At 49.9% G+C, this 24,853-nt stretch overlaps 2 protein-coding genes across 2 annotated transcripts in view; both read left to right on the top strand.

The window, feature by feature from the left end:
• The first annotated feature begins 730 nt into the window (after positions 1 to 730).
• Positions 731 to 21,720, top strand: EDDM13 (epididymal protein 13). The gene is made up of 8 exons (XM_082711129.1): positions 731 to 1,003; positions 10,611 to 10,669; positions 11,314 to 11,518; positions 12,113 to 12,139; positions 14,985 to 15,109; positions 16,626 to 16,663; positions 17,948 to 18,430; positions 21,428 to 21,720. The coding sequence occupies exons 1-7, from the start codon at positions 919 to 921 to the stop codon at positions 17,970 to 17,972; spliced, it is 564 nt and encodes a 187-aa protein (XP_082567255.1). The 5' UTR covers positions 731 to 918; the 3' UTR covers positions 17,973 to 18,430; positions 21,428 to 21,720.
• Positions 21,721 to 22,379: 659 nt separating this feature from the next.
• ZNF667 (zinc finger protein 667) overlaps positions 22,380 to 24,853 on the top strand; it is a 55,327-nt gene continuing 52,853 nt past the window's right edge. Inside the window, exon 1 of the mRNA XM_082709552.1 lies at positions 22,380 to 22,555. The gene's annotated coding sequence lies outside the window, so the exon portion shown is untranslated. The remainder of the gene's footprint in view (positions 22,556 to 24,853) is intronic.

Genomic DNA, 24,853 nt, shown 5'->3' with positions numbered 1-24,853 from the left:
GCCTACTTCTGATCTCTGGTCTGTCAAATAAATAAATAATCTCAAAAAAAAAGGTATGCATGCATATCATGTATATTGTGCATTAAATGTATGTACAATCATGATTTGCCCATATATTGTATTCTTGATACACACATAGAGACGATCTGCACCATTCTGTGTGTTTTAGTGATTCTAATCACAACACCGATGAGGTTGAGAATAGCATTATCCCCATTTTATAGACGGGGAAGCTGAGACACAAAGTGGTTGAGTAACTTGTTCAGGGCACATGGCCAATGGGTGTTAGGCACACAGAAATGCACAAGGATGTGAAAATAATTTTTATCTCTGGGCAGAAGTAGGACAGGTCTTCTTATTTGCTTGTGGTGTTGTTTTTGGAAACTTACAATTTGTCCAGGACGGGGTCGGCACACTTCATCAAGAGTCTGATCGTGGCTGTTTTTGGCTTTGTGGGTCAGAAGGTCTGGGTCACAGCTGTTTCGCTCCGCCATTGGAGCAGGAAAGCCCTCATGCAGGACACGGAGGAACAGGCTGTGTTCCAATAAAATGTTCTTTGCGGAAGCTAGAATTCCACTTGCCATGGGATAGTATTCTTTTGTTTTCCCTGACCAACTGTTTAAAAATGACTCAGCTCAAGGGCCTTTGAGTAACAGGAGACAAGCAGGATGGCAAGCATCGAGTTGGGCACTTTATCTACAATGTTTCTTTAAGATAAATAAGCAAGGCGGGTAGGAAAGGCAGTTCCCGCCTCAGCAGCAGGTCGCAGAGGCCTGGGGCTGGGTGCCTGCCAGCCTCCTGGGCGGGAAAGGGCATGCGTGGGAAGGGAGCTTGGCCCCAGGAGTCTGGGAGGGCAGCGGGTGACCAGAGTCCTGTTTGTCTTGGAAGGAGAACGTCCACCCCACATCCTGCCCCACCATGCGCAGGTGCGAACTGTTTCTGCGGACGCCCCTGCTGATTCTGCTTTTCCTGGGACTGGCCAGAGCCTGCATTCCCCGTGAAGGTGACGTCTGCTCCCACTCCCTATCTCCTCTGCCTTTCTGCTTGCAGTGGGCAGGGGCAGGGCTGGCTCCAAAGGGTCTCTGGCAGTCCGACCAGACTTCTGCTGGCATCAGGTGTAAACACCCTCATTTCCCAGTTCCCCATAGGAGATGGGAGGGTGGGTGAGCCCTGTAAGCCAGCAGCCCTACCGGAGCCCTGCCTTGGAGACCGACTGGCATCTGAAACTGGTTTTGTCATGGGCTCTTGGTGCCTTTGGCGGGGAGACACTGCTTGAGTAAGCCTGACCATCCTCGTTGGACCAAAAGGCATCATGAGCATCTCGAGTCCGTCGGCCTTCTGTGTGTCATTGATGTGGTTATGTTTGTGTAATGCCTGGGAGTGGACATTCCTATGGTCACGGAGCTCTAGTGAGCCCCCAGATCTTTACCATGTAAGGACGCCACCTGTTGGAAAGAGCACTTGAGTCTCATCAGGAAGCTGAGTTCCTATCCCCTCATTTGCTGCACAGACATGCATTGAGTTTCCAGCTTGTTCCTTGGGCGCGATGCTGGGAATGCAGTGGGTGAAAAGAACAAACATAGTCCCATCCTCCAAGAATTCTCATGTTACACAAATAAGCACTTCCCAGCGTGGACATCGAGAGAAGGGCTCTCTGGATAAATGACATTTTGAGGGGAGATGCCAATGGTGGGTACGAGCTGGCTAGCCAGAGTTAGGGAGACAGTCTGTGCGGGGGGGGGGTATGTGCAAAGGCCCTGGGGCAGGAAGGTACTGGGTTCCTTCATAGATCTGAGGGCAGCCTGTGTGTCTGGAGCATGGTGGATGTGGAGAGGGACAAGGTGGGTGGGGATGTCACAAGTAAGAATGGAGAGGAGGCAGAAACCTGCATACAGGGGCTCTTGTGGGTCAGATTAAGATGTGGCTATTACAAGGCTGTCAGAAAGGGAGTGTCATGTAGGGGAGTGTTTGTGTGTGTGTGTGTTTAAATGATCAATCTTGGTTCTAATGAAGAATACATTGGGCGGGAACCAGGGTTAGGGAAAGACAAAAGTGAAGAAAGACTCCTATAATTTTATTTTTCATTTCATTTCATTTCCTATCTTTTGCAGCTGGATGATTGGGCTGCCCTTAACTGAGATGGGACAGTTCTGCAGAGCAATTGATTTTTTAAAAACTTTTTCTTGAAGTCATTTGAGACATACAGAAAAGTCACAAAACTAGACTTCCCAAATGTCCTCCTCCCCACCTCCCTTCACGTTACCATCTCACCAGCCACAGCACAGTGATGATAATCAGGACCTTGACACCATTACAAAACTACCACCTAAATTACAGAACCTGTTCCAGTTTTACTAGTTTCCCCACAAATGTCCCTTTTCTATCTGAGGATTCCATCCAGGATCCCACACTTCCCCGAGTCATCCCATCTCCTCACTCTTGCCTTAGTCCTTACAGCTCATGGCTGAGTTGGCCAGCCTTTCACGACCTTGACCCTTTCAAAGAAGAGCCCTGGTCAGATATTCTGAAGATTGTCTCTCAGTCTGAACTTGTGTGAAGTTGTCTCATGATTATGTTGTTTGGGGCATGTTTGGGGCAGAAAGGGCATGGAAGAGGTGTATCGATGTGTCTCTTTACTTGAGATGTTAACCTGGACCGTTTGGTTGTGGTGTGTCTGCTAGGGTTCTCCACGGTCCAGAAACTGTTTCCCCTTGTAACTAATGAGTGTCCTGAAGGAGACAGCTGGAGACCATGCAAATACACTTTCTCCTTAAACATTCGCCCCACCAGTTATGGCGCCTACTGGTGGGTCTTGCCTGCAAAGACGATCACCGTCGTATTCACTCTGTGGTGATTCTCTATTTCTCTTGTTCCTTCTACACATATTCATTGGAATTCTTCTGTGAGGAATGTGTTCCATTTATTTACTCAAGTATTCATCTATATCACTGTGAATGCATGGGTGTTTATTTTATTTAAAAAATAACGTTACTTTTTGGTGGGTGGGCGGGTGATGACCACAAAGTCTCTTAGGGATACGCTATGTTTGAAGAGCCTGGAGGAAGTTCAGGACATTCATTGGTTGCAGGTTCCATTCATGAGACCAGGGCTGGAGATGTCTTGTTAACTCTGTACCAGCATCTCTCTTCCCAACTAGTCTTGTAAATGTCTACAGAGCAGGGGCTGAGTCTGAGTCATGGCATTCTCAGCTTCTAGCATACGGCAGTGGCCAGAGTGTGTGCCAAATGAATGTTGGTTGGGTGAATGATGGATGGGTGATGGGCGGACCTGAGTAGATTATCAACACGCACGGTGGGTGGGTTATCAGTCTCCTTGAGCAACACAGTGATCTAATGCTGAATTCTCTCCTTACTTCCTGCTCCTGTTGGAATCTGGATGGCTAACACTTTGGCTTCCAGTCGCCATTGAAGAAAAAAGTAAGAACTGTGTAACCCTCAAGCCAGCTCCCATATGTAACCCCCATAGCTAGCTCCTCTCAGATTCCTTCCGATGTCAAGACCCCTCAGGGAATGCTGGGGAAAGTTGGGACTTGGGTCTGGCACACAGGCTTTGTCTTGATGGCAGGGAAGACCTGTAGGCAGTAAAGACAGAAATGCTCCATGCAGGCATAAAGACATTAACTGAGTTTGATAATGTTAGCATTAATCCTACTCTCTCCCTTGCTTTTATCTTCCATGTCAACCCACTGACTCCTGGTTCTGTTGCCCTTCCAGTAAAATGTAAGTAAGTCCTACCACTTTCCCCCTACCTAACAGATCCCAGGGGGCAAATAGGTGGTCTTCAGGAAGGTCAACAAGGCTTTGCAATCATGTGTAAAACTGAGTGTGGAAGAGACAGACAGAGGATTGAGAATTGGTGTGGTTTTCTTGGAACGTGGACTTTACAGCTTTGATCAGACTTTCAGTAGGATTCGTGACCTTCTGCTCTAAAAAGTACAGCTGGATTGGAGTAGATTGCACATATTCATTTGGTGTGTTTTAGTTGAGAAAAACATGGTGCAGAGTGGAGAAGCTCCCCTTTTTTCTGAGTATTAACCTTCCTGGTCTCTGCTGAGAAGTAGGGATGACAACTGGTTGTTACAGAGAAAGCCCCCTCTTCTGCAACCCTCCCAAAACCCTGGTGGAGGGGGAGTTAGTTGTCTGCCCCAGATAACTGGTATCCTTGGGGCTCTTTGACTTTGGGATAAATGTGTCTCCAAAGGGGTCCAGGGCTCTTAGGACAGGTCTCAGCTTTCAATCTGGGGACCTATGGGGTATAAGGAGGTATGAAGCATGACTTGATTGATTTCATATTCTTTCTGAAACCTTATTGGGAAAATGACTCCCGCTGGCTGCCATTGGTCTTCTCCTTCCTGGGGGTTGCCAACCAACAGTGCTGAAAGGTAAGATTCTTGGCGCACCCACCTCCCCTTGGTTTGGCTGTGCATGTCCAACAGAGGTAATTTCTACTGCACTTCAGTGGGTCTTTCTTCTCCTGGCTATCTACAGCCTAGCTTCTACTCTAGAAAAGTACAAAATCAAGTACTAGAGTATCGTGAGGAAAACAAAATACCACCCCCCTTTCTCTCCCCCCTCCCCCTAGCCAATCAATCAAACCCAGCTGCCCAGAAATTGAGCACATTTTCATAGTTTCCATATGGCTGAAGGAAAGCCATCAGGCCAAGGAGCTAAATCTGAGTCCTAGCATGGTGGAGCGATGATCCATGACCATTCCCCAGCTCACTGCAACTCCTTCCAACGTCAAATACAAAGACTCCAGCCTCCCCCACGGTCTGGGTTGCAACCCCTACCTGCCCAGCACCAACCATTGTGGACTCTACTCCCCAGCCTGTTCCTGACCCCCACCATCTCATTTTATGTTTGGTTTTCCACCTGGGGCTCCTTCCATGACCCTTCCATTCTGTACCACATCTGTGACCTTGACCACCACATGCTGATTCTTCTGGATGGCGGCTTCAGGAATCCTAAGTAAGTCCCTTCCATGCTTGTGATGGCTTTAGACTGTGAGCTTTGGTAGGGGACTCGAAGCATGAATTTCTGAGCATCTCCTCATTCCTGGACCAGAGAGATCAGACATGCTCCCCCTTTAAGAACTCAGACACTGGCAGAGAACAGAGAAGAATAAACAGAGATGATATTAGAGACAAGGCATGCCTGCCAGTGATGATGGGGAAAGGGAGTGGTGGGGATGTTGAGGGAAACCCTAGATCATGCCTGAGACACCATAGCCATACTTCCCAAAGAAGGGAAGTTGTTCAATCTGTTGAGCTGGGGAAATCCATTTATTAGGACTATTTCTTTGTTCATATTTGTTTACTGTGGGGTATATTTTCTTCCTCAGATATGATGACCAGGTTGTCAACAGATGGTAAGTAGGAAACCCGTACCCTTTCTGGTGTTCCTCTTCTCTTGTCTACAAGGTTATGTGGATTACAGATGGAGTCATTTACTTATTTATTTAAATACGTGTTTCATTTATTCATTTATTGGGAAGAGCCATTCTGACAGCATCCAGTCCCATTGTGTTTCTTTGAATTTTAAGGTGATGGAAATTTTTCATTCCTGCATGGCAGAGCTGTGACTCCACGCTATAGTTATTAGGCTGTAGATTTTTGACATTATAAATTTAGTAGATGCACGTGGGAGAAGTCGAGAGGACTTAAAATCAACGACAGAAATCTCCTCATCCCTTCCCGGGTCCGTCAGGTCTCTGGTGCGTTCTTGCCAGAAACAATCACACATACATATGGCTACCCTCAGCTTTTTGAGTTAAAAATGTTATGCTTTTCAGCAGAACTTGCCTCTTTCTTTCAAACACCTTAACAATATTTCACTCACTCTGGTGTAATTTAATGAGTCTCCTGGTCACAGAACTTTTGTTTCCCTCTTATCTTCATTTCCTCTCTGCTTCAATTCGTATTTATGCTACAACATGCTCGCTCTCCTTCGATTTTCTTGCTTTTCCCATGTTTGCATTGTCTTATGTGTGAGAGAAACTCCTAACAGGGAACCAGCTGGGTCCGGGGCACAGGCATTTAAAATGGGGGCAGAGGTTGAATGCATTCACACTCCCACCAATGGCCAACAAGAACGCACAGGGAATTCTCTAACTTCTTGATTTTCGATGCTGGGATGGCTGGAAAACCTGGTCCTCATTTCGTAAAAACAGGGAGACAGGACACAGTGGGAGTTCCTCCCACATTCATGTACCAGCACTAGTACCACTTATATTTTTCTTTAAACGGACTCAGTTCTTTTACCTACAGAGAAAAACTCGAAAAGGAAACAAGACACCACATGAGAAAGTAGAAAGCCAGCACCGTTCATTATAAGCAGACACCATGAAAAAATACATATATTGAAAATAAAATGTTAGTGAATTCTAACATGATGCTGGTCTCTATCGAGACTTCCTCGGAAGCCTGTTCTCCCTACTTTGGTAGAAAGAGCTTTGGAAGCAGGTGAGAGACAAGCCAGCATCATCTTCTGGGGAATGGTGAGGGGAAGGGATCCCCCACTCGACCCCCAGGCTGCTTCCCCCCACCGAGATCTCTTCAGCCATCACCGAGGGCTCACACACCACTTCCCAGGGGATGCCTATGGCCCCAGATGCCCAGAAGAGGGAATGAGAACTGGCCTTCCAGAAGCAGATGTGGCTGGAGCTCCAACCCACTCCACTCCTTACTGGTGGAGCTCCAATCCACTCCGAGTGACCAGGGACAAGTCTGTGTTCTTCCCGCAAACAAGAGCTAGTGCTTATGACATTGAGACAAAATATACAAACAACTCAGTGCCAGGAGGCTAGAGCTGCGAACGCCTCCCAGCTCACAATCCATGGGTTCTGGACTCCAGACCCCTCTTCACTGGCCGTGCTGCTTGGAGAGAGCAGGCTCATCAGCCGGGGAGAACTCCTTGCTGCTGGATCCCAGGAGAAATCCGCTCATGTCTGCATGTAACGAGTCCCAAGGAGGGATTCTCTCTCCTGGGAACTTCTCTCCTTTGGTCCCAGGCAAGCTAGAATGTCTGGTCATCCTGTTAGAATTCCATTTTTATGACAAAGACACAGGTGTGGAGAGGTGGGGCACGTTGCTGCAGGTCAGAAAGCCAGTGGGGATAGAGAGCTAGGACAAGGGTCCAAATTTTGCAATGCCACATCCCTGTTGTTAGGATGGAGTCTGAGGGCCTTCAGCTCACCTGCAGGGCTCTGTGTTATCTAGCTCCCTGCACTCTTGGGCCATCAAAATTCTTCCAAAGGCCCAGGCTCCCTCCTACCCAGCACCATGCCCTCGATGTTCCCTCTGCCTGGGTTGCGTTGCTGTCCCCACTTCCAAAGTCCTCCCGTGATTAACCCTACTCGTGTTTCAGGTCTCAGACACAGGGACAGTGCCTCCGAGATGCCTTCCCAGGCACCCCCACAAGGTCAGCAACCACACCCCCTACAGGTTCCCACCATACCCCGCAGGTTCACCCAGACACGCTCCCCGGCTTGCGCTCCATAGATGGCCCTTGTCACTGCTTCTCTGACTTGACTCCCTGAGCTCCAGGACATTGACCGCTTTGCCGTCTGTGTGTCCTCGCACCTTGAACACCATAGAAGCTCCATCCAGATCTGTGGGAGAGAGACTGACTGCACGATGGAGTCCAAGCCTTCATGGGTCTCATCTCCAGAGGTCCTTTGCCTCTGCTCTCTTCTGACTGGTCAGGGACACGCACCTGCCAGCATCTGGGCTCCCAGTCTTAATGTCCATTTCTTTCTCTACCCCGTGCCTCTGTCGGGACCTGGCTGCCTGCGTTCTCCCCTCCAGACAGGACCGAAGAAGAAAGTGAGTACTGTGTCCTTGAGATTACATTCTTGTAACCCTCTCTGGGCCTTGAAATTCCTTAAAATATGTGGGAAAGGGTTGGTCCAGACCCTGGCCTTTAGACATTGGCCTGGGGCCAGGAGCACAGTCGGTAGAAACAGACTCCGTTGGAGATGCTCAGCTGTTGCGTGCCGCTGCCAGGTGGTGAACCACTTGGGGGGAGATGGTGTGGGAAAGGGAGCTTCTCTCCTCCTCCTCTGAGGCCAGGGTTTGTCCATCTTTCAAATCCATGGCCTAGAGAAAGGTCTAGGACACAGCTGGGCTGCACAAGTGTTTCTGGAAGGAAAAGAACATCCCCTACAATGGCTAATGCCTGCTCTCTTTGTTAATTGGGAGGAGTCGAAGAGAAATAATGGGGAGTGTCTGTCTCTGTGACATGAGTGAATTCTCAAAACAGCACTATGAGCCGTAGGGAACTCAAGTCAGAAGACATGGCTTCCCGAAACGCTGATCCTCAGAAAGTTGAAAAAACAAAACAAAACTGAACAGAACAAAATGTGATTTCTGAGTTCCACCCACAGTTTTTGCATGAGAATACCAATGGGAGGGATCGAGGAACCTGTTCTTTCAAGAGGTGATTCAGATAGTTGGAGAACCACCAGCTAGAGCAGGAGTTGGTCAACTAGAGCCTGGCCCACTTCCTGGTTGTTGTTATTGTTGTTGTTGTTTTAATAAAGTTTTATTGATACCAAATCACACACATCCATTTATGCATCCTCTATGGCTGTATTCTTGCTGTCAGGACATTTGTATAGTCACCATTATGACTGCTGACCTGCAAAACCTAAAATAGCTACTATCTAGCCCTTTATGGAGAGAAGATGTTTTGTTGGGGCATCTGTGGGGGCTCAGTCAGTTGTGTCTGAGGGTCAGTAAGACTTTCCCAAAAGTCTGTGTTGATCTCAGGGTCATGAGTTCAAGCCCTGTGATGGGCTCCACAGTAGGTGTGGAGCCTAGTTATAAAAAAGATGTTTGTTGATCTTTGAGTCAGAGCAATGCCTCTCAGGGTCTTCATTCAAAATTAGGATCCCATCTCAAACTACCTGAAGAATCAAGACAGCTTCAGGCTCCTTGTTTGTAACAAGCTTCCCAGGGGGTGATCCTTAAACAGGCTAGTCTACTCATATGGACCCACCAACGTCAACTCCATAAGCAGATTGTTTTGTGGGGCCCATCATAATTTATGGGGGACAGATAAAGAAGTGGTGCATTCCCCTCAATCTTCAGTCCCAAGTCCCACCTCTACTCTCCCCTTCAGGTGGAGAGATAATGAATCCCTGGTATCCACCTGTATTGGGTCACCATGTGGCTCTTCTAAACGCCCTTGGTGGCTGTGTGGGTCTCCCTTCTTTCACTCATAAAGCAAGGTGATAAGGTCCGTGTTATTTTAAGATGGCTTCCCTATGGCTATGAGATAGATGAGGATTCAATAAAAAAAAATTTTTTTTAAAAAGAGTGCACAAGGAAACTGGTGATCTGAGCCCATTCTACTGTCTGAGTACTGGCATAGCGCTCACATCAATTTACTGGTTTTGACAATGTCCTCTGGTTACATAAGATGCCGCCACTGGGAGAAGCTGGATGGCCATCACAGAGGACCCCTGTGTGTACTATTTTTGCAATGTTTTGTGAGTTAATAATTAGTATGCAATAAAAAGTTGAATGTTATTTTAAGGTTATTTAATGAAGGAATAATGGCATATCCTTGGGGTGCTGTTAATGTGGTCTTACTCTCTTGCCCACTCTTTTCCATATTAACTTCCTGACTTCTGGTTTTGCTGCACCCTACAGTGAAAAGTGAGTTATTTTTCTTTTTTTAGGGGTCATTGGGGTGTGTTTGGGTGCTATGAAGTATAGAAAACAAGAAAGAGAAGGGGGTCTTTGAATTGCTCTCTTTGATTTAGGGCCCAGGTTGAGAGAGACCCTCTGCTGGGGGAGTCTCAGTCCTCACCCACTGACCCTACCTCTGCAGGAGGCTCGGGTTGAGCTGTAGGGTCCACCTGCCCCTCGAGGCTGTGGGGATCATCGGGATTGGGTGCCTGGGACTCGGGTGGGTCCGAGGCTGCAGGTATGACCCGGTATGTGAGCACATATGCATATGAGGTCCCCAGACCTTATCAGATTCTCAAAACCCGAGGACCACTGCCCCAGAATTCAAGGACGTATTGAGTTACAAGTAAGAGGTACAGCCCACTCTTTCCTGACCCTCAGCAGAGAAATGAGGTAAAATGGATCAAAGGGATCCTTTGCTGATAATCTTTCTAATCTCTGGGGGGTAATCCCCCCATCTCCTCGGGTATCTGCAGCTTCTGGCCACCTGGACAGATGTGTCTCCAAAGGGGACAAGTGTAGTAGAAGCAACCCGCACTGGCCCCCAGAGTGTCCCATGAAATCTGGGGGATCCCTTCCTTTCCCTCCTATGGGAGGGTCTCTTTGGGAACCATCAGGGTGGGTTGAGCTACGAAGGAGCCATTAACACCTTGGTCCCCTCCTTTCTGTTTCTGTCGGTGCCCAACAACCCCTACTGGGTGTCCGCCTTCTTGCTACCTGCATCTCAGCAGTACTGAAAAGTAAGATTCTGATTTCACTTTGTTCCCCTCCCCTAGCTTTGTTCCCTTTCTTGTCTCTGCTAAGGGGTCCATTCCTAGCCACGGATCATCTCTAGGGAAATTTCTTTAAAATCCAGGGACTTGAAAAAAATAGCTGTCCTACTTTGACTTTCAAAAAGGTGGGGTGTCCTATGGGAACCAACCTCCCTCCTCATCTCGGGGATATGGCGATGATATGGTGAGGATGGTGAGGATACTAATGAAAAGCCAGTAAGACTTTCCCAAATGCTGGTCCCTGGAGGCGGCACCTTTGAGGTATCAAGCTCTGTCCTTCCCCACAACATCTTCGCAAAGTCAGCATTTTTCGTCCAAAGTCTGCAAGGGACTTATAACACGGGGACACTAACTATAAGGGGAGGGCTGGTGGCTGCCTTCCCAGCTTAACCCCAATCCAATGCAGGTGTCTTTAGCCGTTTGCTTCCCCCCGACCCAGAAAACGAGGCTTTGGATGGTCTCCCCTGTTCACTGCCAAATCCTAACTGATCCCCACCCCCCCCACCCCGGGCTCTGCTCTCATGGGCTCCCAGTACCCCCACCTTCTAATCTGGTGATGGTGATGTTTCTTCCTTACGGCCTCGTCTCTCATGACTCTGGGACTCAACACTCTGGACCTCGTCCGCCCCCATGACTTGCCTCCCGAACACCATTTCCCCTGCATGGGCAACACCAGAGATCCTAGGTAAGAATCCCACTCCAAGCATGCGGGTGGGTTTCGGTGGGAAGCTTGTCTGGCATGTGCCAGGATGTGTGCCAGGACCCTGCAGGGCGACGGGAACCCCAAAGATGAACCCCACACACTCGCACGTATGCGCGAACTTGTAGTCTGTTGGGGGAGACGATGGTTATAAGGCAGTAGGAATCCGTGTCCCGAGGGAGCTGCCTGGAATCCAGCAGGGCTTCCTGGAGGAGAGGGAGCTTGTGTTGAGCTTGTTGGACTGGGGACCCAAGGACACTGTTCATGCTGCTTCTCGCGGTGCTCAGTCGGCGCTGTCTTCCATAGGTTTGCTCAGCCTCCAGGTGTTGAATGGTGAGTAGTGCTTGAGCCGTTTGGCCCTTCTGTTTGCCTTCACTCCCGTGTACCAAAACACAGAACTCTTCGCTCCTCTTCTTAGAGATCACCGAACCTCACACTCCCCCTCTCACCTTTGTGGCTCCCATCATGAGTGGTTCAACATTTTGGTCGTTCCTCCAACAAATGCTGATGAAGACTAGCTCCTCTGGGCCAAGGCCGGCTCTAGGAGCCAGAAAGATTAGGGAACCAAGCGGGCAGAAATCGGTGTCTGCATGAGCTTGCATTTGAACAATATAAGTAAAGGAAATAGGTGAAGCATCTGCTAGAGGTGGGTGAGTCCTGTGGACATGGAGGAGAGAGGGAGAAGGAAAGACAGTGTAGGAGAGGTTGACAACTGCCTTGCTGCTGGTCATGCCAAGGGTGTTCCAGGCACAGAGAACAGAATGGGCCAAGGCCATGAGGCAGGCAAGTGCCTGGGGACCACAGGCTTCAAGGAGGCCACAGCATCCCCTTCCCTCCCCACCCGAGGAAACCAGAGGCACTGCTTCTCTCCCTTTCATGCTCCCTTGATGATTTTTTCTTCTCTTTCTCCTCTTTGTTCACTTTTAGAAGAAACAAGCGGTTGCAAGGAAGGAGGTAAGTTGTGCATTTGCACCTTTTCCTGCCCCGAGGACAGTGAGTTCCTTCTGCCCAGTTTCTGAAAAAGCTGCAAGAAGAGAAGCCTCCAGGTAACCATGGGCTGGACATCTGTGCCTGTGAAGGTGTTGGTGCGAAGGGCAGCCAGAGCCCTTGGGCTACCCTGCTCCTTCGTGCTGCTCACGGGTGCCAAGGAGACCCAGCACACTGAGGTAGGCATGGGACCCATTCCTGCTCCCCCTGGAAGTGACATGTCAGTCCCCAGTGTCAGGGCTGCGTGGCTGAAAACTGAGAAAGAAGAACCCGGGCCAGAAAAGTGAGGCTCCAGGTGGTCCAGATAATGGCCAGAACCACTTAAAAATAAGCTTGCTGTTATTAAGTTCACAAATTAGATGAAGAATTTCACCACAGAATTATAGTTTATTAAAAAATAGTCAAATGGCAATTCCAGAACTGAAAGTACGTAACTGAAATGACAAATTCAGGGGTTGGTCGTTAACAGCCAAGAGCACGATCAGGGAGCTAGAGAATGGGTCAAGGGGAATTACTCAAAGTGAACCACGATGAATAAATGAGTAGAAAATACACAAAGACATACACAAGACTTAGACCCAGTGAAAGCTGCGACATACGCGAAGTGAGAATTTAAGAAGCTGAAGTGAAAGAAAATGAAACTAAAGTGATATGTCAAGAGTTAATGGCTAAGAATTTTGCATTTTGGTAAAAAAATAATCATCAAGCAACAGATTTTTAAAAGTTCTGAGAGGGGCGTCTGGTAGGGCTCAGTTGGAAACTCATGCAACTCTTGATCTTGGGGTCGTGAGTTTGAGTCCCACGTTGGTGGTAGAGATTACTTTAAAAAAAAAAATCTTAAAAAAAAAATTCTGAGAACCCCAAGGGGAATGACTATAAAGGAAACTACTTCTAGGAACCTTGCCACAAAATAGTTTAAAACCACAGACAAAGAGAACGTTTTTAACTTCTCCCTCCCACAAAAAATCTGTAAGAGAGAGATGGAGAATTTGAAAGGAAAGTAAGGAAACTCCTACCATAAGACATAAGTCTCTGAAGTAAAAGGAAGCCAGCATATGATTCTGACACCAGACACGACTGGTTTGGAGTCAAGAAGTGTTCTGAGGGACGAAGAGGGATGCTGAAATCGAGAAAGAGATTAATACACCAGGAAAATGCGCCAGTTCTCAATCTGTTTTCACACAGCAGCCAGTTTTTGCATAAAAGGAAAAGCAGGGCAAACACAAGAAGAAATAGAGGCATCCATGACATAGTGGGCGACTTGGACACCTCCTGCAGCAGGTGACAGGACAGGTCAATAAAACTGCCTACGGAACGTCTAGAGAGCAACGAGCAAACATGACATGACTGACGTGGAAATAATGCTGAACACAACTCCAGGGGAATGCACAGTAAACGTGGGATTACTTTTCTTACGGAAATTGGTTGCACTTTTGTTCACAAAACAAGCCTCAGTCAACTTCAGATTGAAGTCATTTATTGTTTATTGTTTCTTTTTAAAGACTTTATTTATTTGACAGAGAAAGAGAGAGAGAGGTCACAAGTAGGCAGAGAGGCAGGCAGAGAGAGGGGGAAGCAGGCCAATGTGGGGCTTAATCCCAGGACCCTGAGATCATGACCTGAGACAAAATTGAGTTGGACAACTGAGCCACCCAGGTGCCCCAAAGCTTTTTTTTTCCCCCCAAAAAGAATTATTTATTTATATCAGAAAGCACATGAACATGAATGGGGAAGGGGAAGAGGGAGAGGGACGAGTAGACTCCCCACTGAGCACAGGACCCAGTGTGATGAGGGGCTGGACATGGGGTTAGATTCCAGACCATAAGATCATGACCTGAGCCAAAGTCAGACGCTTAACCGACTGAGCCACCCAGGTGCCCCGACAAAGCTTTGCTCAGAGAGAAATGTATAATCGTAAATGTGTACATTAAGAGAAAGGAGGGAAGGAAGGTGGAAACGCAGAAAACCAATGATCTGAGTACCTATTTAAAGAAGTTCGAAAAAGAGAATGAGATTAAACCCAAGCAGAATAAAGGAAGTGATAAAAAGCCAACGAAAAATATGTACACTAGTAATCAACAGTGCTAATAGCCAGTCCTTTGGAAAAGTCTGATAAAAATGTAGTTCTCAAAAAAAAAAAAAATGTAGTTCTCTAGTATTGCTGATGAGAAACAGATAAAAACAGGAGAAACAGTCACCCAAATCAGGAGGGAGGGATCCTGCAGGTATTACAAGAATAATAAAGAGGATAGTTTGAAAGACCTTATGCTGGTTAAGATGGCAAGTGTAGACAAAAAGGACAAAATCCGAAGAAAACGGGTGAGGACCAAAAGTGAAACAAAAGAAGGCTGGACTATCTAAATAATGTTTTGTCAAAGAAACTGAGTCTGTAATCAAACAAACTTCCCAAAAAACAGACAAAGACACACTCCCGGGGTCAGATGGCTTTTAGGGAGACATTACTGCGTACACAGTGGAAAAAACCAGAGGTTTTCTGTAGTTATACTCTGCTAAAATGTATAGAATGAGAAGAGCAGGAAAGCCTGCTGAAGTGAAAGGGACATTGGCACACCAGATTAGGTCCTAGTTAGAAAGATCCTCCTGGCATCCTTGTGGCTGAGGGCTTCAAGGTGGAGGAGGACAGCTGATGAAGCGGGCGCTGTGGGGCGGAGCAGAGGGAGGAGGAACCAGCAGCGGAGACCCAAATGTCCCTTGGAGGAGCAGGCAGGTGAAGACATGGTGTGAAGGGCAGGGATTTCCAATCGGGAAGGGCATGCCTTCAGCCGACTTCATTCCCTCCGGGTCCTCCCAGAGAAGCTCTCCCTGACCACCACCGCCCCCAAGAAGCCGCCAGCCAAGCGGACCAGATGGAACATTCTAAAATGTGCCTACATGATGGTCACCTTCTTGTTCGTGTCCTACAACAAAGGAGACTGGGTAGGAAGGAGCCCGTTACTAAAGGGAGTAGGGGAGGGGGAGGCAGAAGGGGACAGCAGAGCAAGAGGAGGGAGGGCGTGAAGGAGATGCCAAGCAAGCAAAGGGGTAGGAGAGAAGCCCCTCTGGGAATAGAACCACCCCTCCTTCCCGCCCTCCCTTACCCCTTCCTTCCTCCCTTCTCCCCGCACTCCCTCCCTGCTTCTCTCCACGGCCCCCCTCCACCCTAGCCTCCATCCTCAAGCTTGAATAGAAATGACCCCCTTCTGTACTGACACGGCCCCAGATGATCCACTCCTTCTCTCTGCCTCTGCCTCTGCCTCTGTCTCTCTCCATGGAAGGTAGGTTCTTAAGGACCCAGCCATTTCCTAAGCATTAAACAGAGGTAAGGGGGCAGAATGTGGGTCAGGACTTGGAAGACCACAGCCCAGCAGTCGTTCAGTTCATCACGTATCCAAGTGTTTATATACGCAGCAGGTCCCTCGCTGGACGCTGGGGGCTACAAGGCCCCACGAGGTCCCTGGACCCACAGAGCTCACATGATAGGAGCAGGACAGACAGGAAACGAGCCAGGAGCCCCAGGAAAGGAAGAAATCCAGGGAACCTCTTGCAGCCTGTAGGGCAGTGGGCACTTTCACCAGAGAAGGCAGGGGGATCCGAGAAGCCACCTGCCTTGAGAATTGCAGGGACAGCTGTTGCGAGCCGAGAGTACATGCAAGGCAAGGACCCCGAGGCCAAAATGTGCCTTGAGGGACCAAGGGAAGACGTGTGGGAGTTGAGAGGGGCAGAGGGGGTCCAGATCCCAAAGGGGCCTCCCAGACCATGCCAAGAAGGAAGCTTTTATTCTGAGTCTGATGGAGAGCCATCTGTGAGATCTGAGTCCAAGTATGGAAGGGTCACTGTGGCTACTGCGTGCGGACAGTGACGTGGCATCAGGGCAAGAGGGGAAGCAGAGACACGGCAAGGAGGCGGCCCGGCTGCCCGGGCAGGATGCGTGGTGATGGGAGTGGACACGAGGAGGACCTCGGAGCAGATCTATGAGGCTTGGCTGGGTGAGGGGAGGAGATGGGACCAATGAGCTGGGTTGGGTTGGGGTGGTTCTCCAGTTGGCGGTGGGAATAACCTTGCCACCCAGAGGACACAGCAGCATCTTGAGACACTGTTGGTGGTCCTGCCTGGGGAGGGGGAGCCATGGCATTTAGTGGGTGGTCTTAGACATCCTACGTGGTGCAGGACAGCCGCCCCCACGACAGGGATCTGGTCCGGATGTCAGCAGTGAGGAGGCTGCGAAACCTCCCCGTTAGAGGCTGATGCCGCCCCCCCAGGAGATGGGGGAGAACGTGGGAGGTGAGCCTGATGGAGCAGGGAGCCCCCAGGATGTCACAGCGAGAGCAAAGTGGGGGACAAGAAAGAAAGGAAGGAAGGAGTAGACGAAAAGGGAGGGGAGGAACCTGACCTGCCTCACCCCCACCAACTGTGTCTTCCTGTTTCTGGTTCACTTCCTCGTCAACCTCCCAAGTGTTACTGTCACTACTGCAACACAGAAGAGGACATCAGGTATGTTATGGCCGGGAAGGGCATTTTGTCCACAACTGGGGTGGGGGGCTTGGCCTGGTTGCCTCGAGGTTGAGAAGGGAACCCCAGGTGGGCTAGGAAACGCCCATGAGAGAATCTCGGAGTTGTGTTCACCAACAGTAACACTTACCCCCTCATGGCGCGGGGCAGGCTTCACCACTGTCCAGCTACGGAGCATTTCCCCAAACGCTGGTCAACTCCAGGCGTCCCTGTGGGCGAGCTTGGTCTGGAAACCTTTGTGTCAGGCTTCATTCGCTGAGGAGCCAGTTTTCAAGGTCATCTTCAAGGTCGTCCGGGTGGAAGCAGGGCTCTGTTCTTTGTTCTTTCTTTCAGTTCTTTGTTCTTTCTTATGGCCGAGTCGTGTTTCCTCTGACAGCTAGACCACATTTTGTTTATCTGTCCAACAGCTGAAGGACCTTTGAGCTGTTGTCACCTTCTGACTAAGGTGGATAGCGGTGCTTTGAACATCTGTGTGCACCTTTTTGTTCAAACCCTTGTTTTCCGCTCTTTTGGGTACATGCTGAGTGGTGGAAGGGTTGGGCCACCCGGGAATTCTGTTCAGTGTACTAAGGAGCCACTCCAGGAAAGATCCTTGACTTATGACAAGGGCTAAATAGTGAAATTGATGTGGTGCGGATTTTACCTCAATTTTAAAAACTATAAAAAGTGGGGGAGGCTGGAGTCACCCTGAGGCCCTCTGGACCCCTATACTACACTGTGAGACCCCCTGAGAGGAAGAAGTCCACCTGATCAATCCTGGGGGCCCCAGTACACAAGGCAAACCTCACATACTCCCTCCAGGCTCCCATGTGCCTGGCTGGGGGTACATTGAAGCTGGGGGCCGCAAGGGGGCTGGGGGTGAGAGGGCCCGGGGCATGGAGGTGTGGGGCTGGGGTGACAGAGAGTATGGGGATGTTGCAATCTGATGTATGGAGGGGTGGGGGGTCAGAGGGGCCAGGAGCACCGAAGGGCCAGGGACGGAAGGGGTGGGGGGACCCAGGGGCTGCCGCAGAGGAGGTCCCTGTGGTCACCGAGCTCACCATGGGAAGGGTAACTGGCAAGCAGGGGAGTGGAAGGCCTAGCTGTGAGGGGAAATATGGAACTGGAGGGGCAGCTAGTTCCCACTGAGGGCAAGAACCCCTGGGAGGAGGAGGCACCTGCTGGGAGTGATGGAAGGAGTCCTCCCCACCCCCGCCCGACTTAGGGCCCTGCATTCCAATTGGTAGGCACATCTACCTTCCTCTGCTCTCTGTCCCCTTCCCTCAGGACCGACCCCTGCTGCTCTTTCTAGCAACACTGCTCCGTCTCAGCTCGGCCCTGGTCAGTCGTTCATCTGCCCTGTAGTTTCGCCTCTCGAGAAGCCTGTTGGCCCCAGAAGGCCAGTTTGGAGGGTGAAGAACTGGGGTCCTCTGAGGGTGACACCTGTCTGCCCAGAGGCACTGCGGGAAAGTGTCCCTGAGGGTCCTGACAGGCCCAGGGTGACTGAGCACCAGGGGTCTCCCCACGACTGCTCTCCCTGGCCTTGCTCAACTTCCCCCACTGTTTCTCTGATTAAACCTACACTAGCTGAAGCAGCTGAAGTCTCAGTTCTTCCATTCATGGGGGGCCAAAGGTGCCCAGAATCATATATGCCAGTTCTGGCAACAACCTTCAAGGAGCTTCCACTAGGCTGCCTGCTTCTGAGGTGAAGAAAATATAGCCCAGAGGAATGATGACTAGTCCAAGGTCAAGGTGCTGCGGTTTGACCAGGTTTGACTCATTACAAATTATTTTTATTTATTTATTTATTTTTGAACAAAGACTGAGGAAATAGGGATCTGAAGGTAGAGTGAGCCCAAGACAAAGCTGTGTCCCAGCTCTCCAGCCTGTGTACTTTGTTGCCCTATTGCATTGGAGCATGTCCCTATGGTCCTGGCTCAGAGCTTGGGCTCTAACAAGGAGACAGATTTCTTTTCTTTTTTTTTTTTAATTAACATATAATGTATTATTTGCCCCAGGGGAGCAGGTCTTTGACTCATCAGGCTTACACATTTCACAGCACTCACCATAGCACATACCCTCCCCAAGGTCCCTCACCCAAACACCCTCTCCCTATCCCCCTATCCCCCGCTACCCTCATGAGATTAAGAGTCTCTTATGGTTTGTAGGAGACAGGTTTCTTGCGTGTAAATTCCAGCTCCCGCCCCTTACTGGATTGCAACTTTGGGGAAGTTATTGTCTATCAATGCCTCATTTGTCATCTGTAAGATGGGGGTATTGAAGAGTAGAAGCCTTCCCATCATCATGATCAGAAGCAGTCATTGGTTGGTTCAGCAAAAAGTTCATTAAAGGGGTGCCTGGGTGGCTCAGTGGGTTAAGCCTCTGCCTTCAGCTCAGGTCATGATCTCGGGGTCCTCGGATCAAGCCCTCCATCAGGCTCCCTGCTCAGCGGAGAGCCTGCTTCCCACCCCACCCACCCCCTGCCTGCCTCTCTGCCTACTTGTGATCTCTGTCTGTCCCTGTCAAATAAATAAATAAAGTCTTTTTTTTTTTTTAAGTTCATTAAAATAGGCAGTTGAAGGGGTGCCTGGGTGTCTCATTCGGTTAGGTGTTTGCCTTCAGCTCAGGGTCCTGGGATCGAGCTCTGAATACCGCATCAAGTTCCCTGCTCAGGGGGAGCCTGCTTCTCTCTCTCCCTCAGCTGCTCTCCCTGCTTGTGCTCTGTAAATAAATCTCTGTAAAATAAATAAATAAAATCTTTTAAAAAGTAGGCAACTAAAAACACTTTAAGACTCACAGATGTAAGCTCGTTTGGTCTAAGAGAACCAAGGTTTTGTTTAGTGTTTAGTGTGGGTCTGTGGACCTACAGTTTTCAATTTGTCCCTTCAAGTGGGAGCAGAAGCACAAGCACTCCTACAGAGCAATTGGAAGGTAGAAATCTTCTAGAGAACAAGAGAAAAAAGTCTTCCTGCAGCTATCTTGCCCATTTGAATTTAACACATTTTTGTTTTGTTTTTGAGAGAGAGAGACGGAGAGAGAGAGAATGAGCAAGCACAAGCAGGGGGAGGGGCAGAGGGAGAGGAAGAGACTCAAGCAGGCACCACACCCAGTGTGGAGCCCAACTGGGGCTCAGGTTCATGACTCGGAGATCATGACCTGAGCCTGTATCAAGAGCTGGACACTTAACCGACTGAGCCACCTGGGTGCCCCATTTGGTTTTTTTTTTTTTCTTTAAAGATTTTATTTTAGGGGCCCTGGGTGGCTCAGTGGTTTAGGCTGCTGCCTTCGGCTCGAGTCATGATCTCGGGGTCCTGGGATGGGGTCCCGCATCGGGCTCTCTGCTCAGCAGGGAGCCTGCTTCCCTCTCTCTCTCTCTGCCTGCCTCTCCATCTACTTGTGATTTCTCTCTGTCAAGTGAATAAATAAAATCTTAAAAAAAAAAAAGATTTTATTTTATTTTAAGTAATCTCTGCACTCAGCCTGGGGCTCAAACTCACAACCCGGAGATCTAGAGTCACTTGCTGCACTGACTGAGTGGGCCAGGCGCCCCCTTCAGGCATTTTAGAAAGCAGTTTGCTCGCCTTGGGCTTCCTGCCGCCTGGAACACCCACCCGTGTCTGAGAGAGGGGATGCGAACATCAGTTACCCCAGGAGTCACCCAGCAGTGGGGGCTGCTTATGAAAGGTTCTACGGAACCTTTATCACAGGGTTATTTTCAGGTTTAAGTGAAATAGTATTTGTCAATCACAAGGCCTGACATTGTTCTCAGTAAGGGTGAGTTATATTGTTACCTAGGGTAGCAGGGTCCAATCAAAATCTCACACAAGCCACGGGGACTTAAAACTTTCTAGGGAGCACATTAAAAAGTAAAATGATGCTGGACCAAAGGTTCACACTTCCAATTATAGATGAGTTAAGTTTTGGGAGCATAATGTATGACATTAGACCAATACTGTATTATAGACTTCGAGGTTGCTAAGAGAGTAGATCGTAAAGGTCCTGAACACACACACACACACACACACAAAGAGGTAATTTTATGAGATGATGGAGATGATAAATAATCTTATTATGGATATATACAATATATACATGGATCAAATAATCATGTTGTGCCCCCTAAAACTAAACAATGTTATCTGTCAACTGTATCTCAAAAAAGCCAGAAAAATATAAAAACAAACAGGTGAAATCAATGTGAATCAGTAGTATAGATGATTTAACTTAGTATATACAAAATATCATTTTAATACTTAACAGATAAAACCATTATTAATGCTTTGGCTTCTATCCTTCTTTTTGGGGACACCTGGGTGCTCAGTGGGGTAAAGCCTCTGCCTTCAGCTCAGGTCATGATCCTGGGATCCTGGGATCGAGTCCCACATTGGACTCTGCTCAGCGGGGAGCCTGCTTCCCCTTCTCTCTCTCTGCCTGCTTCTCTGCTTACTTGTGATCTCTCTCTGTCAAATAAATATCCTTCTTTTTGTAGTAAGCCTTTGAAATCCGGTATGCATTTTTCACTTACAGCACAGCTCAGCTTGAATGCTCGTTTTTCACCAGACGTCACTGATGTGTAATTAGATTTCATGAAATTTAGCTGAAAAAGTGGATGCACATATCCAGATATGTGTGTGTTCTAAACACACTTAACGTTTGTGCAATCATTGACTCAACTAGCAAAGTTAAATGTTCAGTTAAAGTTAAAAAGTCGGTTCCTAGTCGTAAGTTAAGTGTGGACTCGAGCAAGCACTGGAGGATGTTTTGCAGGACACCTGGCTAGGACCCTTCAAGACTGTCAAGGTCACGGCAAACAAGGAAAGTCTGAGAAAAGGGCTGCGGATCAGAGGAAGCTGGGGAAACCTGAGAACTCCACGCCACGGGGCTCCGGAATAGAAAAGGACAACGGGGGGGGGGGGGGGGAGACTGGGACCATGGGAATGGGCCGGAGCTCAGTTTATGGCATTGCTCAGATGCGAGAGGCTTGTGTGCACAAACGTGCTGCAGTCCTGAGAGGTTAACACAGGGGAAGCTGGGGGACAGGACCATGTGGGCACCTTCTACCTGCAACCTCTCTCTAAAAGTAAAATTACTGCCGAATAAAATTTACAATGAAAATATCCAATTCTTCAGGTGTACTTTGATAAGCTCCGAGTTTCCTCGTAATGGAAAATGATGGGGATGAACTTCCCAGGCTCGCTTCTGGGCCAAGTGCGGGTCCTAACTCCGCCCTCCCCCTCTGGCTCCTCCCACGGGCCCGCCCCAGCCCGCCCTCCCCCGGCGCATGCGCCTACTGCCTTCTCGCCCGGCTCCGCGCGTGACGTCAGCGCTCAAGAGGCGGGCCGCGAGCGGGGGTGTTACCATGGTGACAGAGACGTCTCCCCCCCCCCCCCCCCCGCGACGCCCCCACCACCGACCCCAAGGCCCGCGAGCTGGTCGGCCCCTGTGGCAGGACCTGGCAAGCGGGGCTGGGGAAAGGAAGCAGGAACGCCGGCGTCGGAGACCTTTCTCGTTCCCCGGCGCCTCCCGTTTCTCTGTCCCCCGGAGACTACAACACCCAGAAGTCGCTGGGCCCCTCTTTCTTAGACAGGCGGCCTGACGGTTGCCCTGGAGACAGCCGGACGCCGGAGGCCTGGCGAACGAGGCGGGGCCAGGCTGGAAGGAGGCTTCCGATTGGCAGAGACGCCGCACGCCGGCTTTGAACGACAGCTAGGGGCGCACATGCGCACTGAGTGGGCCCCGCGCGCGCTCGCCGGCGGTGCTGTCAAGGGCTGCGTGGGCCGTGGTCCCCCGGGTGCTGTCGCAGGTCGCGCTGGTGGAGGGACGCCGAGTGCGCGCCGGCGAGCTGCTCCCGGCCCCGTTCCCGGAAGTGTAGGCTCCGAAGGTCGGCCTCGGGAGGTGAGTGCGACCCGCTGTTCCTCCACGCCCGGGTTTCCCGGTCACCGCCCCACCCCCCTGTGACGTCGTGGCTGCTCGCGGCGGGGAGAGGCTGGTCTGAACAGGTCGTGGATTCCGAGCCGCGTCCCCTCGTCGGGGCGACCCCCCTTGTGACCCCCCGACCCCGCCGAGGGAAGTTTGGGCCGGAACCCGCTCGTCCTCGGCGGGCCTCGGTTTCCCCTTTGTGAAGTGACCTTTGAAGCGCCGCTGCCCCTCGGGGTGCACACACTCCGTGCCTCAGTTTGCCCATCTGAACAGGGCTGATGATGGAATTGGAGTGCCTGGTCGAACCGTCGGGCGGTGCCCGCGCACAGGGGCCTCTCACGTGTGGGTGTCGTGATCTCTGGGGACCCGGACGCGACCCTTCCTCGCTCTGGAGTCTCGGTGCCTTGATCTGCAAAGTGGGTTTCGTGATGCTGGTCTCGCGTCTCCGCGCGCCGCCAATGGCTGTCCTCTCGGAGGGATGGCGCGGGTTGGGTAGCAGGACGCGGGAATTCCCAAGATGTGTCCTTGTCGCGTGCGCAGCCGGCTGGACCCGGCCAGTTCTCGAGCTGGGTGCCCTCGGCGTATCCTCGCGTGGAGAGGGATGGGCGCGGACTTCCCAGTCTAGCTCCCTGCCAGGCACTGTCCCGACCCTGCTTCCATCTTCGCGCCATCTGCAAAATGCAGTCAGATCTACCGCCCTGTCCTCGCCCCGCTTTACCCTCCCTTTGTAGTATCCAGCATCTTGTCTTCCTAGTCTCAGAGATGTCTTCACTGCTTCCTAGTATATGTTTGTCTGTTTTTTAAGATTTTATTTTTTTGACAGAAACACAGCGAGAGAGGGAACAGAAACAGGGGGAGTGGGAGAGGGGGAAACAGGCTCCTTGATGAGCAGAGAGCCCATGTGGGGCCCGATCCTACTACCCTGGGATCACTACCTGAGCCGAAGGCAGACACTTAACCACTGAGCCACCCAGGCATCCCTACTATTCGTCTTAAAATCCTCTAGCAAAATTGGGCCAACTCATGTTTCCCTCCCCCTGTGTCCGAAACCAGGTCTAAGTAAGTCAGTGCCCTGGTCGACCCGGAGGCATAAAGTGTGGCAATTCTGAATCAGGGAGTTGTTATTTTTTTCAGATCTTTTTCAGGCCTTCTCAGTGAAGGAGTAAGTTTATCTGTAGCAGTTTTTTTTTTTTTTTTTTTTTTTTAAGATTTCATTATTTATTTGACAGACAGAGATCACAAGTAGACAGATAGACAGAGAGGCAGGCAGGAGAGGAAGGGAAGCAGGCTCCCCACTGAGCAGAGAGCCGCGGGGCTTGATCCCAAGACCCTGGGATCATGACCTGAGCCAAAGGCAAAGGCTTTAACCCACTGAGCCACCCAGGTGCCCCTATCTGTAGCAGTTCTAATGCTCACCAATCCCCTTATATCAGGTTATATCTCTTTTTCACTGTGTTTACTCTTAGGAGTATCTTATGGCAAGTGATGCAGGGTTTCCATTTGGGCAGAACAATGAAGTTTCATCTTTTTTTTTTTTTTCCAAAAGATTTTATTTATTTGAGAGAGAGAGAGAGAGCATGAGAGGGGAGAAGGTCAGAGGGAGAAGCAGACTCTCCGCGGAGCTGGGAGCCCAATGCGGGACTTGATTCTGGGACTCTGGGATCATGACCTGAGCTGAAGGCAGTTGCTTAACCAATGGAGCCACCCAGGCGCCCTGAACTTTCATTTAAAAAATCTACTTTGTAGAGGGGCACCTGGGTGGCTCAGTGGGTAGAGCATGCCACTGTTGATCTTGGGGTTATGAGTTCAAGCCCCATGTTGGCTGTAGAGATTATGTGAAAATAAAATCTTTTCTTTTTAAAGATTTTATTTATTTGACATAGAGAGAGCGCGCACAAGCAGGGGGAAAGCAGGCAGAGGGAGAGGGAAAAGCAGGCTCCCCACTGAGCAAGGAGCCTGACGTGGGACTCTATCCCAGCACCCTGGGATCATGACCTGAACTGAAGGCAGACGCTTCACTGACTGAGCCACCCAGGTGCCCCTTAAAAATGAAATCTTAAAAAACCCCAAAACTTTGTAGATTCATTGGTTCTCAATCTTGGTTGTACCTCAGAGCCACTTGGGAGCTGTAAAAAAATAATACTGTGCCCATGTCCACCGCTGGAGAGCGTTCAGATTGTCGGGGTCACAACCCAGTGCATGATGTAGTAAAACTCCTCAGAAGATTCTAATGTGTGGTGGGGTTGAGCAACACTGACCAGACCGTCTATAACT

This window comes from Mustela nivalis (assembly GCF_964662115.1).
Source record: "Mustela nivalis genome assembly, chromosome: 18".
Taxonomy (NCBI): Eukaryota; Metazoa; Chordata; class Mammalia; order Carnivora; family Mustelidae; genus Mustela; species Mustela nivalis.
This window is presented reverse-complemented; position numbering and strand designations above follow the sequence as displayed.

Coding starts and splice junctions, on each gene's coding strand:
- EDDM13 (XM_082711129.1), top strand. CDS start 919: ATGCGCAGGTGCGAACTGTTTCTGCGGACGCCCCTGCTGATTCTGCTT. Junction 12,140..14,984: donor AAGCGGTTGCAAGGAAGGAG/GTAAGTTGTGCA, acceptor GGGTCCTCCCAG/AGAAGCTCTCCCTGACCACC. Junction 15,110..16,625: donor CCTACAACAAAGGAGACTGG/GTAGGAAGGAGC, acceptor CAACCTCCCAAG/TGTTACTGTCACTACTGCAA.